The sequence below is a fragment of the Cladophialophora yegresii genome (assembly GCF_000585515.1).
Source record: "Cladophialophora yegresii CBS 114405 chromosome Unknown aczIN-supercont1.4, whole genome shotgun sequence".
NCBI lineage: Eukaryota > Fungi > Ascomycota > Eurotiomycetes > Chaetothyriales > Herpotrichiellaceae > Cladophialophora > Cladophialophora yegresii.
Genome location: NW_006913048.1, coordinates 3,099,866 through 3,115,614, shown reverse-complemented (window position 1 = coordinate 3,115,614; position 15,749 = coordinate 3,099,866). Strand labels below are relative to the sequence as shown.

The following is a 15,749-nucleotide window of genomic DNA, read 5'->3' as shown; positions in this document are numbered from 1 at the left end:
CACCGTCACGTGCTTAGTGCTCTCTCCGATAGAGGCAACTGAGCCGGACGCTACTCTTCAAGCGCAAGCGCAATTCTGCACAGTGCTTCACTGGTATCTACCAGACGCTGACTGCGCTGCGCTCCATCTGTTCCTGTTCCTCGTCTTTGCGTGGCTTTGAAAGACTGGGCGCCTTGCCTCGGTTAGTCCGCCTCGCTCGCACCATTAGTGCGGAAATGAAACCGTGTCTTCTACACACAAGTTTGAGCTACCGTAACGTCGACGCGACACAACTCATACAGGTCCCAAGCAATGCGGTTATGCAATACCCAGGACTCCGTACGTAGGCAAGTTAACTATGCAGCATACGGACAACCGTACGTGGTATCTATGCTGTAATCGTTCTCCGCTTCGGATGGGCTTCCGATCTTCCCTTCACGATCTCCTTGGCACTAATGCGGTGTCGTCCTCCATGGCCTCCTTGGCTCCCCCGTATTCGAATCGAAAGACCGGCACGCCTCTCAACAGTCTCGGCTTCTCCCGCTGCTCCACCAGCTGTTAGAAGCACTGAGAACACAACCGACCTGCCCTTCTCGGTGCGCCGCACGCTCTTCCTTGTACTCCGTAGAACGCCAGCAGAGCTCTTCTCGCCCTTTCAAGTGCCAATCCACCAAGGGCCAGCGTCACGCAAGTCGGATGCTTTTCCTGGATCCTCAGGTGCTAGAACCATGTTACGCCCCCTGAATATAGGAGGCGTGAGGGCTACCGATCGATACCCTTTTCGGCCGGATCCAATCGCGAAACATCGTTGATGCGTGCGCAGTGGTCTGATCCCTGAGCATTATCATCGCTGCAAACACGGGTCATCGACCAGGATGAAATCAAATAGTCCGTGACAAGCTGCCTTCATTGAGCAGCACCTGACGGAATGAGAAATGCACGCTAACTGTGTAGACGCCGATCGCTTGTCACTTGATCTGTCAGCCTCACTTACGTGGTCTGGAAGCCGGCCATTCCAGCCGTTCTTGATTGCCACTACGCCGAGGTGTGATGTTTTGCCCGTGCGAAACACTGAGCGCCCTCCGTGCCATGCTTGACACGCCACGAAGCACAGTGGTGGCTAGCCTGGCACAGTTGGATGTGATGGTTGTTGTTCGTCGTCAACCCCGGTCTGGTTTTCCTGCAGCCGAGATTCTACGCTGTCCACAAATCGCCGCGCCATGAGCCGAGACAGCAAGCGCACCCTTAGCCAGCGCAAAGAATGTGGGCGACAGCTGAAACGCCCGGTATGCACCAAGCCGTACTCGTACGCATTTAACGTCCGTAGTGGTATACACTGTGATCCCGTTGCACAATTTCATGAGATCTGTGGTTACACAAATGACTTGATCCGACACTGACTCCGGAAGTACTGCGGCATGTGGCGGGTTGCCAGGACCAGTGCTGCGAGGATGCCTTCATGCCTGTGGCGATACGGTGTGGGAGACAGGGGCGTGATTGGGAGTGGTTGATTGACGACGCGCTTAAGCCTTCCTTCCACAGGCTGTTTCCCGCAACACACAGCCACAGGCACAAGAACAGCCCATTTTAGAAGCGCCACGCCGTCAACCATGCAACTTCCCACACTTGCATTTGCACCTATCTCCTGCCTGCCACCGGGCGACTAGAAATGCAGCAACTGGTAGTGTGGGCAGGTGTTCTCTCGAACCACGGGTGGAAGGACGGAAACCTCCTCTACCAGAAGCTTAATGGCGCTGCAAAGCTCATCTCGGATTTGGCCTCCGAATCAATGATGTGTTCAACGATGCGAGGTACGGACTAGCTTTGGGCTGCTATGCAGATGCTTCTGATTTCAGGGTGCTGGAAGATGGGACTTACGTCGTCAGTGCACCGAAGAATTGGATTTCTTCACGCATGCTGACTATTGGGAAGCTGATGCATTCGACCACACCGCATGCTACTCCCGCAGGCCGAAAATTGTCTTGCCGAAGAGCATTCGCTTACCAAGACACCGCCACCCGACACTGGACAATCGCCTTCCATTGTTTGACTCATAGAAGAGATGGAGGCTCTGGAATAGACTGCGTCATCATAGCGGTGAACGCACCAAATGGACATCGGAGGGCGCAATGATCTATTTCTCGTCCTTCCGACGGCAATCCCCTGTGTCTGCCTCAATGCAACTTTCTCGCACGTCAATAATGCACGGAGGGCCACCTGGGCGCGGATGAATGCCCGCCAGCTGGACAGGTGGGTCGATGCATGCTGTGAGCAAAGGGGCCTATAACACATCACTGTCGTTCGCCAAAGCTCGACGACTTGGCTCGCTAATTTTGTCTGCAAGGGGGAAAGGCACAGAGAGAGTAAGAACTAGCGGGACTTGGACATCGAATTTGCCTTCTGCCTGCTGCTGAGGCTCACAAAGCGAAAAACATAGGAGATACTCCGTACATAACGCCCTAAAGCCAGTCGCACAGCGCATAAAAAGCTTCAGCAAAGACGGCATGCAGAGCTGCAAACCGCCTACTCCGTGCGAGACTGTACCTCGTACCATATGGCCTATTAAAGTCGGGTATAAGCACGTACGAAGTAGTGGGCGGAACGAATGATTGAAGGCGGAATTTTCCACCATGCAAAGATCTGCAAACCACTGGCTCTCGTTTCTGCTCTGCTCGTATCCGCACGTGTGATCCTGGCTGTCGCGTTTCGGGGTCGATCTTAGAGAGGTCTTTATCGAATGGACAGATCGCTGTGTCTCAAAGGGTGTAGCCGAAACATGGCGATAGGGCCGGCCAGCTGCTTGCCACCAGGTCCTATCGCTATAGTTCGGGGGCAGGTACGGAGGATTATTAGAGAAGAGGTTCTAGGATACGTAGGCAATGAGCGACGGTTCTGGCCCACCGACAAAGCCAGGATGCCTTATCGTTCTGCGAAAGGAAAGGCCCGGGCGGCACGCTTTAGCCTCAGGCCTAGAAGCTGCACGACTTCCTCTCTGGCCTGCCAGGAAAGGCGGAACTGCAGGCCCCCTGCCGCGGGAAGCCTCTTCCCCGTCGACCGGTGCGAACAGGCCCCAGCGGCTGATGCCGCATGAGAACGAGAGGATGCTCAAGTGTCAACGTCGCCCATGTCCCAGGCGAGTCTGCGGCCGATGTAGGACACCGGCTGAGTCCGGCGGGAAGGACGACTGTGCACATGCCTCGTGCCCGGCAGCTCGTCCTCTAGAACAAGGCATCGCACGAGTCAAGTCGAGTTGACTCGATGTTTCGATTCCGATGTGCTCCTTGGGCAGGAAGTATCGACTGCGTGCGGCTAGCCCTGCCTGAGTTGCGTTAGGCGTTGCAATCATGCCTGAACATCAGCGTCGACGAAAGAACCTCGCGCCAACCAGCGTCCACGTCACCCACTCTATGACAACTTCAAATCTGTGCAAAGTTCGGATCATGATCAGCCTGCTTCGCCGTTGGGCCTCCGTAGACATTCGTGCCCTCTGCATCGCATTTATCCCGACTATCCTGCTCTGTTGCGGAAAGGCTCGCCTCGCACCTGACGGGATTGTGACAGCCATGGCCAGGAGCTAGCCAGGGCGGGGAGAAACCCTCACCATGCCATGGTCTACGAGCGAGCGAGATGCCCCATGCCCTCCCTTGTCACACCTCTGAAACCCCGGTCGCGACTATCCCACTCTCTGACAGCTCTTCTGCTATCTGTTTCTTATCCAACACCACTCGTGTCTCCCCCTCCGACTCGAAACCCACACCCCCCTCCCCGTCATGCATGCAGCACCCTTCACTTAGTGCTCGATGTCAAGCAGAACGGCTCGGCTTTCTGCTCTCTCCCGCCTTCTATTGGTCACGTCCTCTGCCCGTCCTTGTCTTCCCAGCGGCTGCTTCAGTGCTCACACTCACCTCACGCTCGCCCTGCGCCAGCACCGCGCCGCCGATCTGCAGGCCCGACCTCCACCGCCTATGTCGCTCAGCTGACCAGAGATCGCGCTGCAGGCTCGCGGCGTCGCTCGGAGCGCAGCTCACTCGTCCCCCGGGTTTTTACTCGTTCTGCACACACACACTGGATGCACCGGCGTGAGTCCACCCGCTGCAGACCTCGCATGGCTCAGTGGCGTCCAGTGCACGTTGAGCGCATCAGTGAACATGGACCTGATTACGCGTAGGCCAACAGGACATTGAGCAGCAAGGCTGACTGCTTTCGCTTCGGCAAAGTGGCGAGGTGACACAGCGCAGGGCCTGCGTCCAACCCTCGTCGCTCATCTGGCTCTCAATCGATTGCCTTGCAGCATCCCGGGACGACCGCAGTGCGGATATCGTGATTTTGCCCGACTTGGCCGTCCTTATTGCTGCATTGGTCTCCGCACCGCATACCCTGGCACATGGACCACCTCACATTCTTACGAGCTCATACAGCACGCACCTCTCTCGAACGGGCAGCGCTAACCCAGCAAATATAGACGGCCACATGGGTCCAGCTGCAAGAGTGCAGAGCGGGCATTTAGCTTTGGACCATCGAGCCCTTTGGGTCTCCACCACGATCAGAGGAGACTGCCGACCCTTTGCGCAGAACGGCAGCCAATTCCTCCTCCTCCGCCATCGATGGCGCGCTATCGTTCTCTCTTAACTCTTCGTTGGGCCTTCTATGACGGCTTCGTTTATTTAGTCTCCTTCGTCCCTGTTTTCTTCACGACTGGGCTAGTCGCTTGCAGTATGGCTGTCGAATGACTCGCTCACTCACTCTGGGGTTGGTCCTTTCGTTGGCTCAACGTCAGCCTGGCGATATCCCATTGGCCTAGACCTTTACACTGACCGACTTATCGTCAGGTTTACTGCCTTTTATATGAAGATTGTCGCCTGCAATAAAGCGCTTTATTTCCCGGCTTCACCTTGGCTCCGTAGCTCATCTTCACCTCATCCTTCACTTGCAACCTGGGGGCAACGGCTGTGAATAAGTATATGGCACCACTCATACAAGCATCTTCACTACCAGGTCTACAGACGTCACTCTCGGGTGACCACGAGAATTGCCTCCCACGACTGCCTCATCACCGACTTTGTTCGCAACTGTCACCTCTGGGCAGTGACGCCTCGAGGGGGACGATTTAAGCATCTTTCCATCATGCTACTTCTTTGCCAGAATGCTCCCAGACCAACTTGGCGAACTGCGATAAGACACCAAAAGTCCCTGTCGTTCACTAACAATCCTGCCCGTCCCAGTCGAGCTATCGCCGGTAAACACCATCCTGAAGAACTAGCACCCTCATGACCTTGACTGATCCCGACCAAGAGACCGCAATCCTTCCGGGCCCTACAATGGCAATGGCAGAGCTTCCGAATGGAACTGGTAATCACAATGGGAAGGCCTCACCTAGACCTCTTACACCCTCAGACAATCCAAGCGATGATGTTGAGCTCGCCGACCATCTGAAGCTCAACAACTCGGCAAAGGACCCCGTCTTGAACGGCGAATCCGACGGTCCTCAGATCAACGGCGACCATATTCACCTGAACGGATCCATCAGCGGCCCCACTACGAATCACCGGCATCCTAGTCTTGAGAGCGACCGCGAAATTGAACCATACCATCACCCAGGTTCTGACCATGTCATTCGCTTGTCCGGGATTGAACACTGTATGCCTCGCTCCTATATCCGCATCTGCCTGGCCTATCGCCTCCCGAGTCAAGAGATGCTCGGTGATGTAGTGACACGGCTGAACCACTTCGTCAGAGAGACGGTCAACGCAAAGCCATATCTCAGTGGCTACGTTGTAGCTGTAGAAAATCCCGGCAACCGGGTTGGCGCCGTCGAGATCCGATTCTCAGACACAGACTTCCTGGAATATCCAGATGTTGGTGTTCGTCATCTGACGCAGGAAGAGGTCCCTTACACCTATAAGCAGCTTTGCGAGGCTCGCTTGCCCCCAAGTGTGATCAAGCCCGAGATTGTGTCTGCGTTGGGAGAGTCCGCAGATGAAGATCGAGCACCGGCGTTCCGAGTTCAAGCAAACGTAGTTGAAGGAGGAATCATCGTGTCCGTGTACTTGCACCACTGCATCTCGGACGGCAACGGGGCTGGGTGGCTCATCTCGGGCAATGTGTTGAAAGACGACTTCGCCTTCAAGCGGGATTTGGACGGTGGAGACCACGACATCCCTAGTCTATCCATGAGACTCGACACTTTTGCCCGGCACAAGAGTCAGGTCAGAAGCGAATTGTCGTATTCTTCAGCCAACCAAATCAATGATCGGCATCTGAAATACAAGACAGCGCAAACGGCGGAACACTCACATCATATGATCAAGCCGATTGGGCGTGGCTGCGTCTTTGCAATACCGTTGACCAAGCTCGCTGGCTTGCAGGAGCGTCTCATGAGTGTTGCACATGTCGAGCGCATGAGTCGGAACGACGTATTGATGACCCTCATCTGGCATGCTATGACAGAAGCTCGGATCCCTTCTCTATCACAAAACCCAACAGTCACCACTTCGAAGCTCAACATTCCTGTCAACATCCGGACGAGAATCAAGAACAAGCTGCCCGAATCATATTTCGGCGCCGCCGTCGACTTTGCGTCCGTGGAAGCGCCACTTTGTCATTTCGCCGACCTCGACGACGTTTCCATGTCCGAGACTGCCGTGGCGATCCGTACAGCCATCAACCAAGTGACTGAACCATATATCCGACAGTCAATTGCCCTGGCGGAAAATCCCAATCCGAAGATCGATGTCCGGGACCTGCAAGGCAGCAATATGGATCGAACCGAGGGCGCCGACATGTATATTACGAGCTGGGAGAAACTGAAACTTTACGACGCAACCTTTGACATGGGTCTTGGTCGACCAGACTGGGTGCGCAAGCCGTGGAGTAGAGATCCTGGCTCCTGCATTGTTCTCCCCTTCGACGACCGCAAGGACTACCTTGAAGTTGTGATCCAAATGGCAGAAGCTGACATGGGTCGGTTGTTAGAGGACAAGGTTTTCATGGGCTACGTCGACAGATGGATAGAATGATGGGATTAAGCCAGCAATTATGCATGAATACTGGCGCGCTAAAAGGGGCATTGGCTAACTACAGGAATTGGCTTGGTTGGGACAAGCGAAAATATCGTGGGCATTAGGAGCAAGCGTCTGCGCGAACACGTCTGGGACAGCCATCATGACTTTTCAAGGGCTGGGAAAACCTTACATAATCTCCAAGCAAGCACGAGGCTGCTTGCGGTGTACCACCACCATCTTTCGGGCGACATTACGGGACAGGCACTGGTCAGGTAAAATGGCGATCTCAATGGCAGGATTAATGGGTGTAGGGGGGTCGACGACATAAGAGTCAGATCTGTTTTCGGCGTGTTAATCGAGGAGCCATCTACAAAAAAACAGGCGAACCAGACTGTGTCGCCCTCGGCGCCTCTACAGTATGTGTCCAAGTACCCAGGGGAACGTGGGGATGAAGTGGTAGTGACCAGAAGAACACGTCAAGGGATATTTGTATTTTCTCAAATCAGTCATGTGACTACGCGTCTGCGCCCCGCCACAAGACGCGTTCACCCAGGGCGCGCTTTTTGGCCACTGACTGTTCCTCATCCGGTCCGCGATCTCTCTACTTGCCTCTACGTGCAATCGCTGCTTGTCTACACGCGCTGCTTCAACGCTGTTCTCTTCGACACAAGAATTTAATACTCCGCTCTCACGCACCTCATCGACTATCGACCGAGATGACTCAAGTCGAGGATAATGAAGCACCTCAGGATGAATACGAGGATATGCCTGGCGGACCTGGCGCGCCTATCCCTATCTCGCAGCTAATAGTGAGCATTCCCTCATGTTGACTTTGGCCGCTCAGTACCTGGCTGACGCCTTTCTAGGGTGTCGCTGGATTGAGCGAAAGAGACATCAAACTTGTTGTGGAAGGCGGGTATCATACAGTCGAGTCTATTGCATACACGTGGGTGTCTTCATCTAAAGCACCCGGACCGGGGCTAACCCTGCAACAGGCCTAGACGACAATTGGAACAGATCAAGGGCATCTCGGAGGCGAAGGCATCCAAGCTGCTAAATGAAGGTATGCTGAGGAACCCGTGACTGTCCCGAAGAATCCTTGAACTTTCCTTGAAGAACCCTTGACTTTTTCCGTCCAGGCTGACTGTGACCTAGCAATGAAATTGGTCCCCATGGGCTTCACTACCGCGACTGAAATGCATGCCCGGCGAAGCGACCTCATCTCCATCACCACCGGCTCCAAGAACCTTGACAGACTGCTCGGCGGCGGTATCGAGACCGGCTCGATCACCGAGATCTTTGGGGAATTCCGCACAGGCAAGAGTCAGATATGTCACACAATGGCTGTTACTTGTCAATTGCCGTTTGATATGGGAGGTGGGGAAGGAAAATGTCTGTATATCGACACTGAAGGCACGTTCCGACCTGTACGTCTGCTATCAGTGGCGCAACGGTATGGCCTGGAAGGAGAGGAAGTCCTTGACAATGTGGCGTACGCACGAGCATACAACTCTGAACATCAACTACAGCTGCTCCAGCAGGCTTCTCAGATGATGTGCGAGACCCGATTCTCTCTGCTCATCGTCGACTCGGCCACGTCGTTGTACCGAACAGACTACAACGGGAGAGGAGAGCTCTCCGCTCGACAATCACACATGGCCAAGTTCTTGCGGATCCTTCAGAGACTGGCAGATGAGTTCGGCATCGCCGTCGTCATCACGAATCAAGTGGTCGCACAGGTGGATGGCGGTCCCAGTGCCATGTTCAACCCAGACCCGAAGAAACCGATTGGCGGCAACATTATTGCTCACGCAAGTACCACCCGGCTCAGTCTAAAGAAGGGTCGTGGCGAGACTCGCATTTGCAAGATCTACGACAGCCCTTGTTTGCCGGAGAGTGACACGTTGTTCGCGATATATGACAGTGGCATTGGCGATCCTCAGCCCAAAGATGACAAGGAGGGTTGAGTTCGTAGTTGATGACGGGAGACTGATCCATGATGGGTTAATGCATATCATGTTAGCAACGGCGCAGTTGGAGTCCTGCAGAGATAGTCCAGTATGCTTGTCAGCATTGATGTCTAATGGGCGCGGAAGCATGACGGTCTCTGTTGCACGAAATGGACAGTGGAATCCTGCTGAAGATTGGGCGGATCTCGCCAACGCTCCACAGATTATCCTGGTGTGGCACGAGGCGAGATTCAAGCAAGGACAAGCAGGCGCGGCTTGCGCAATGCATTCTTGGCAAATGAGCCATCACAAGCATTGTGGCTGTTGTCCATCCTGCTGGCTGGAGCGAATGGCAGACACTGCCTGAGAACAGGATGCCAGGCTCCAAGGCCCGAGTTCCAGGTTTCCAGGAAGTACCAGTGAGCACCCTTCTCAACTTGCTTGCCACCCCACCGTCATCGAGCGCAAGTGCACGGCGCAATCAATTGTGCCATTATTGAGCTTCCGGCGTGGCCAGAGGCTCTGGAACTCGGCTCTAGCGGCATGTACAAAAGGGACGAGCCAGCTGAAGCGGCTGCCCCAGTGATCGGCTGCGGGTGATTGCAGATGCCCGTTCTCCAATCTGCCCGGGGCGAAGGTCCACGCTTAACCCACTGCTGCTTAGGGATGACCTTGGCGTCATCATCCACCGTGGCCGCCGGGCGGAGAGGACAGGATCAGCTCGTCGACTATCTTTGCGACACGACGGGATTGTTTAGGGAAACAAGTAATTCTCTCTCTGGCCCGAACTTTATCTTCAGCTGGCTGTATTCGTAGTCCTCTTTGACCCGTGTTCATTGCCTCGTTGCTGTTCCCTGCACCGTAGACGCCACCACTCCTTTTGTTTATCTCGACACTTTCCACGTGTACGGAGCACGCCTTGCGCGTCCTTCTTGGCCACAGTTGCGCCTCACTCTCGCGTCTGCGACAATCGCCAACCTGACTTCAATTGGGTCTCGGAATCTTCATTGATTTGCATTCGAGCCATCCGGCACCAGGTATCGTGAACGCGACATTGCGTGGGTTGGTCAAATGGAAGGTGAGGCTGTCCGGTGCGCAATCGCGCACCGCCGAGCTGACGTGAATCTCAGGACAATTCGACGGCAATGTCGAGGGTAGAGAAGGTCACCTCCAGGTCACGGGGTCTCAAGAGGGCTATGGGACCGGCCCCGATGTCGCCAACTCGAGTCACGCACTCGAAGTGCTTTGCGGTCCGCTACTCAACTACCAGCGCATGAGCGAGGAAGGCCCCTCGGTGGTAACCTGGCACGGCTCCGTCCTACTCGTGACGAAACCCAGTCGCAAGATTCCCACTCTCGAACTGAAGTTGGCAGGTCCTTGGGACCCCAGCGCACGGGTTAGGACTTTGCAGTCGCAGCTCGTGCAAGGATTGAAACTCTACTCGGATCCGTACAAGACGTTTTGGCGGTTCACTCTCCAAGTTCCGTTGGTCGAGGCAGAGGCAAAATGGGAATACTCAATACGAGACATGCACTTTCTCTCAGAAGTCAGCAAGTCGCCCTCGCGGCAGTTTGTTGTCCCCTCTACGACCGAGTCGATGCGCATCATGTTCCATTCCTGCAACGGATTCTCTGTCGGCACAGATGAGGATTTCTGGTCAGGTGAGCGCTTGCACCATCCCGCGGAGAGAACAGCCAGAAGAAACTGACGGCGTCAAAAGGTCCCGTGCTCTGGAACGACGTCCTGCGAACCCATCAACAACGACCGTTCCATGTCATGATTGGCGGAGGTGACCAGATCTACAACGATTCCATTCGAGTCAAGGGCCCGCTGAAGGAGTGGACGTCCATTGCCAATCCCAGGAAGAGAAGGGAATATCCATTCGGCGAAGACATGCGCAACCGATGCGACCAGTACTACTTCGACAACTATGTCCGGTGGTACTCGACCGAACCGTTTGCGTCGGCCAACTCCCAGATCCCGCAGATCAATATCTGGGACGATCACGACATTATCGATGGATTCGGGTCATATACCGACCACTTTATGCGATGCGCCGTGTTTCGGGGCCTGGGTGGCGTGAGCTTCAAATACTACTGCCTGTTCCAACATCATACAGCCCCTCCGGTATCGACCTTCACCACGGACGCGCCCAAGACGATGAGTGCCGATGCCAATGGTACCGCAGGCGCCGACCCCCGCCAGTTGAAGAACACCTACGTGTACAAGACCCCCGCAGATGACCCCAGCTGGATCGTCGGGAAACGCCCTGGTCCCTACGTCGAAGAAAAGTCAAGAAACCTGTACATGCGTCTTGGTCGCCGGATCGCGTTCTGTGGGATCGACGCGAGGACCGAGCGGACCAGGAAACAGGTCAACTACCCCGACACATACAACTTGATCTTCACGAGACTGGAGAAGGAATTCACGGCTGCGCGAGGCGAAATCAAGCATCTCATTCTTCTCCTCGGCGTGCCTATCGCGTACCCTCGCCTGGCCTGGCTGGAGAATATCCTGTCCTCACCACTGATCGGCCCTATCCGCCTGCTCAACAAGAGATTCGGTCTCGCTGGCGGCTTCTTCAACTCGTTCGATGGCTCCGTAGATCTGCTAGACGATCTGGACGACCACTATACCGCGCGCCACCACAAGACGGAGCGCCGCGAACTGCTCCTCCGATTGCAGAAACTGGCGACCGACTACTCCGTCCGCGTCACCATCTTAGGAGGCGACGTGCATCTTGCGGCACTGGGTCGATTTTTCTCCGCCCCAGCGACTCACATGGATCCGATTTATGATCCACGGTACATGGCCAACATCATCTCCAGTGCCATTACGAACAAACCGCCTCCAAAAGCGGTCGCAAACTTGCTGGCGCGAAGAAACAAGATCCACCACCTCCGGGACGGCAATACCGACGAAACGCTGCTCAAGATGTTCAACAAACAGCCCGGCGGCATGATGAAGGGCGCCGACTGGAATCAGTGCACCATGCCTAGTCGCAACTACGCATGCATCACAGAGATCCCGGACGACGGCACGACCGAGTCGACGCAACCTATGAACGGCCAAGTGCACGGCAACGCACAAGCCGTGTCCGAGGTGGCCAATTCGACGGGCAAGGGCGGCAAATCACGTCCTCGCCAGGGCAAAGACGCGCCAGATGGGCGTGGGCCTCTGCATGTCGGCGAGGAAGGCGCGGGCACAGACCACCCGGCCGCCGATGGCATCAGCGTCGTGGCCGCGGCGCCTCCGTTGAAGGGCGGCTTGAACGTGTCTATAAAGGTGGAGATCGACAACCGAGATCGAGAAGGCAGGACGGAGGGGTACGGCATGAGCAGTAAGTGCAGCCAATGGTCCATTGAGTGCATACAGCGATCGCTAACGGGCTCTATAGTCCCCAAGCTCACAATCAGACCCAAATCACATAGTGGGCCTCAGCCTCACGGGACGAACGACCACGCACACGCTCAGGCAACCGCGGCGTCTATGTCGGGTGTTACGTCTGGTGGATTTGCGGCGTAGTCCCGCCTTACGACGACGACTATATTCGCAACGGAGTCGACGGCGTCGGAGTCGAGATCGGGGCGTGGTGGGAGTCGAAACAGTTCGAGGGCATGGGATCCGGAGTCCGCTTCGAACGGTGACTTTGAGCCCGACTGCGACTCGGACTCGTATTCAGAGTTGGACTCGGAGCATGGACTTGCCTTTGACTTTGTTGCACTTGACTCTCTGTCCGAGTCCTTATTTGAGAAGGTGAAGAGAAAGAGAGTATCCTTGCGGACCACCAGACTTGGGAAACCACGCTTTAGTCACGGCCCCTTCGTGGCGAGTATCCCTCTTGCACTTGTGATGGGAGGGGGATGAAGAGAGTTGTGTGGAAGGATTTGCAGGGCCCGAAGGAGGAGAACCAAAGGGAAAAGGGAGAAGGAGAAGGACCCGTTCCTTGTGCTCCCCCTGAATGAGCCTCTGCCAGGCCGACAGTCTGCTTGACTTCCAAGGTTGGTTGTGTTAGTATCAATAATTACTGTAATCGAAAACTGTAGTGTAATTTCAAATTGAACTCGAGACCGACCTTCAACTTGCAACTCCGACTGCACTGTGGAGTTTTGAGCCTCTCATCCAGGGAGGGGGCCCACGGGTAATATTATATTCTGTAATATAGATGGATGGTTCGGGAGGTACTGTAAGTATGTACTCCTTATTCAGCCTAGAGTCATGAGCCTAGAGCATCCGAGTATCAAAATGCTGTATAGACGAATGGTCCAGCAGGTAACCCAGGCACTGTAGCTACATACTCCGTACTGCGTAGTACTTGGCTAAGAATTGTCAGGCTGGATCCTCTAAGTCCTGTATCAAGGTGCATCTGTGAATGGGCGGGCACGGCGGGTCAAGCTGTGTGCGGTTGCGGTTGCGGTCGCGATCACGGCTGCAACACGGCGGTGCCGGTACAGGAATTATTGTCTGTAGATTGAGTGGTTGAACAACAGCGAGTCTGGAGCTTTCACGCCTTACCTGCTTGTTACCTACCGACCTCCAGTTCCTCACTAGCTAACTAGGTCACTGTTGCTGCTGCTGCTGCTGCTGCTGGTGGAACAAGGCTATCAGCGAGCAAGCACATATATCAGAGATTGTACCTGAGCAGCCTTGTATGCACTTCATGGAGAGGCGCGTCAAGTGGCCGAGTCTCGCACCACTCGTGGCACGTAATTGTATTCTGATGAGGATGACACAACGACTCGCAGGACTAGGTACCTGGGTAGGGTAGGTAACGTAACCTATCTGAGGGACTAGCTGGTATGCAACGACGCGGAGGACCAAGGTAGGTAACGTACGTCTTGGATCTCACCCGAGTAACTGGTCCGCCTGTACTCGGCATGATTCTTTCGTTCATGCACAGTCTCAGCCTCTAGGCCTGCCTCTGTCTCTACCCAGGTAGCGAACTTTGATCCACGTCACATACAGTACCCTACCCCTTGCCCCTTGCCTCTACCGCTTACACCATTCCGGTGTTCGGTAATCCGCCTTCTCACTGCGTCCGATGCTCATGAGGCCGTGTTGCTGGACGAGCCACTCCTTTGCACTCAGGAAACCGTGATGCTCGACGATCCACTGCTCTGGTAACCCTCCGTAGCGACAATCTGGTAATTAAACGCCCCAAGATTCATCCCGAGCTTCTTCCACACCTTGAAATGATTGGCCGTGGTAACGGTGCCGCCGACGCGCTTGCTGGTGCGGATGGACCAATACTGCGAAAAGGTCGCGGTGCCTTGAATGGATGCTAGGGTACAAAGTTAGTTATGGCCCCGCTTTCGAGTCTTCGCGGCCACTTACGCGCATTGACACGTTGAGAAGTGTAGATGTTATATGTGCCGCCGTCGCTTTGGAGTTGGCCCTTGTAGGTCAACCCGCTGCTGGATGCCGGGTTGTACGTCCCGTAGGATTCGAGGATGTAGTACTCGATCAAAGGGCCGGTGGTCCAGCCATAGACTGCCAGGTATGCGTTTCCGCTTGGGCTGAAGGAGCCGGAGTAGTTGATGGTTCTGCGTGGCGTGCTCATCAGCATGCTATGCTGTTCGAGGGTCGGCCTGGCCTACCTGGCAGAACCGGGATTCCAGCCCTTTCCGGCGACAAAGTTGCCGACGTTGCTCCATTGCGTGGTGTATGAGCCGCCGGCGCCGTTGGTGTAGGTCACGCCACCGCCGCCGTCGGTCCAGAACGAGTAGAAGTACCCGTTGTTGGTCCCGGTGCCAGGAGACGTGCGCTTGTTGAGCCACTGGAGTGGAGCGAAGTTATTTCTCTCTGCAAGCTCACCACCAGCTGGAGCACTGAAGACTCCAGCGGCAGCAGTCAGCGCGAGGAAGAGTGAAGAGAAGGAGACCATGTTGGAAGTCGTCGACAATGATTGATTTGACGTGAGCACTCATTTCCCGGATCGAGGGGTTCTTTATGCACTCTCGCTGGTCTGTCACCCTCCGTCTTCTGTACCGGTAGAATTTGCATACGCCCCTCATTCTGACCGTGGTCGTCCGGTAAAATGAAGCATGGCAAGCTGATCAAGGGGAACATCAGGATAGGACATGAGAGGGACCGCGATAGCAAGGCGTGCCCTGTCCATGAGGGCTAGTCTGCTGCAATATGTCGTCCGGAAGGGTCCGTACGAAATGAAAATCAAGATTCCGGAAGGACGATTTGGCGTTTCTTGCGATGGCAAAGTATCCCCCAGGCCGCCACGATTCCTGCCACGCCCGTGCAGCCAGCGCACTACGTTTTGAACACTTGTTTCCATTCAGACTGGTCAAGTTGCCATTCAGGGGCTCGACCATTTAGCCGTGTCGCTGGGATTGCTTCTTGGCATATTGTAGTTTCGTGACTGAAGTCCACTTTTGTCGAAGTGTTCCAGACCCCTGACCATGCTCGTCAACAATTTTGGCGCAGCTTCACCCCGGCAATTTTCTTCACATAACTCGAACGGTGCGAGGTGAGATCCGCCAACTTAGACTACCGATGTTATTGACCTCGCCACACTCCGGTGAGGTTCTGACGAACGTGTTGTGGAGCTCCTGATATGATCGGTTATGAACCCTGCACGGTGGTTCATCTCTCCAGAGCCCAGCAGACATATCCTGCTGTAACGGGGAGGTTCTCGTCTGCAGAAGACAGTCTTGACGACACCACCCACTGGCCCGGCTTCATACGACATTGGCGAACATCTTGACGAGGCGTATGTGAAGAATGTTCTCCACTCCGCTGCATGGACCTGGTTCGGGCCAGCCTGCCATCAGCGCATCGTCAACAATGTTATGAGGCTAAATGTCCA

The 15,749-nt window shown here is 55.1% G+C and overlaps 4 protein-coding genes across 4 annotated transcripts; 3 read left to right on the top strand and 1 right to left on the bottom strand.

The window, feature by feature from the left end:
• Positions 1-5,297: 5,297 nt before the first annotated feature.
• Positions 5,298-6,995, top strand: A1O7_06473 (uncharacterized protein; the record flags this gene model as incomplete). Its single annotated transcript, XM_007760475.1, has 1 exon — positions 5,298-6,995. One exon carries the CDS (start codon positions 5,298-5,300, stop codon positions 6,993-6,995), a length of 1,698 nt encoding a protein of 565 aa, XP_007758665.1.
• Positions 6,996-7,696: 701 nt separating this feature from the next.
• On the top strand, positions 7,697-8,947 carry A1O7_06472 (DNA repair protein rhp51; the record flags this gene model as incomplete). Its single annotated transcript, XM_007760474.1, has 4 exons — positions 7,697-7,789; positions 7,847-7,926; positions 7,976-8,043; positions 8,136-8,947. 4 exons carry the CDS (start codon positions 7,697-7,699, stop codon positions 8,945-8,947), a joined length of 1,053 nt encoding a protein of 350 aa, XP_007758664.1.
• A 1,053-nt stretch (positions 8,948-10,000) lies between these two features.
• Positions 10,001-12,576, top strand: A1O7_06471 (uncharacterized protein; the record flags this gene model as incomplete). Its single annotated transcript, XM_007760473.1, has 5 exons — positions 10,001-10,007; positions 10,060-10,590; positions 10,650-12,269; positions 12,327-12,359; positions 12,404-12,576. 5 exons carry the CDS (start codon positions 10,001-10,003, stop codon positions 12,574-12,576), a joined length of 2,364 nt encoding a protein of 787 aa, XP_007758663.1.
• A 1,437-nt stretch (positions 12,577-14,013) lies between these two features.
• A1O7_06470 (endo-1,4-beta-xylanase A) lies at positions 14,014-14,813 on the bottom strand (the record flags this gene model as incomplete). Its single annotated transcript, XM_007760472.1, has 3 exons — positions 14,014-14,210; positions 14,264-14,472; positions 14,527-14,813. 3 exons carry the CDS (start codon positions 14,811-14,813, stop codon positions 14,014-14,016), a joined length of 693 nt encoding a protein of 230 aa, XP_007758662.1.
• Between the last annotated feature and the right edge of the window lie 936 nt (positions 14,814-15,749).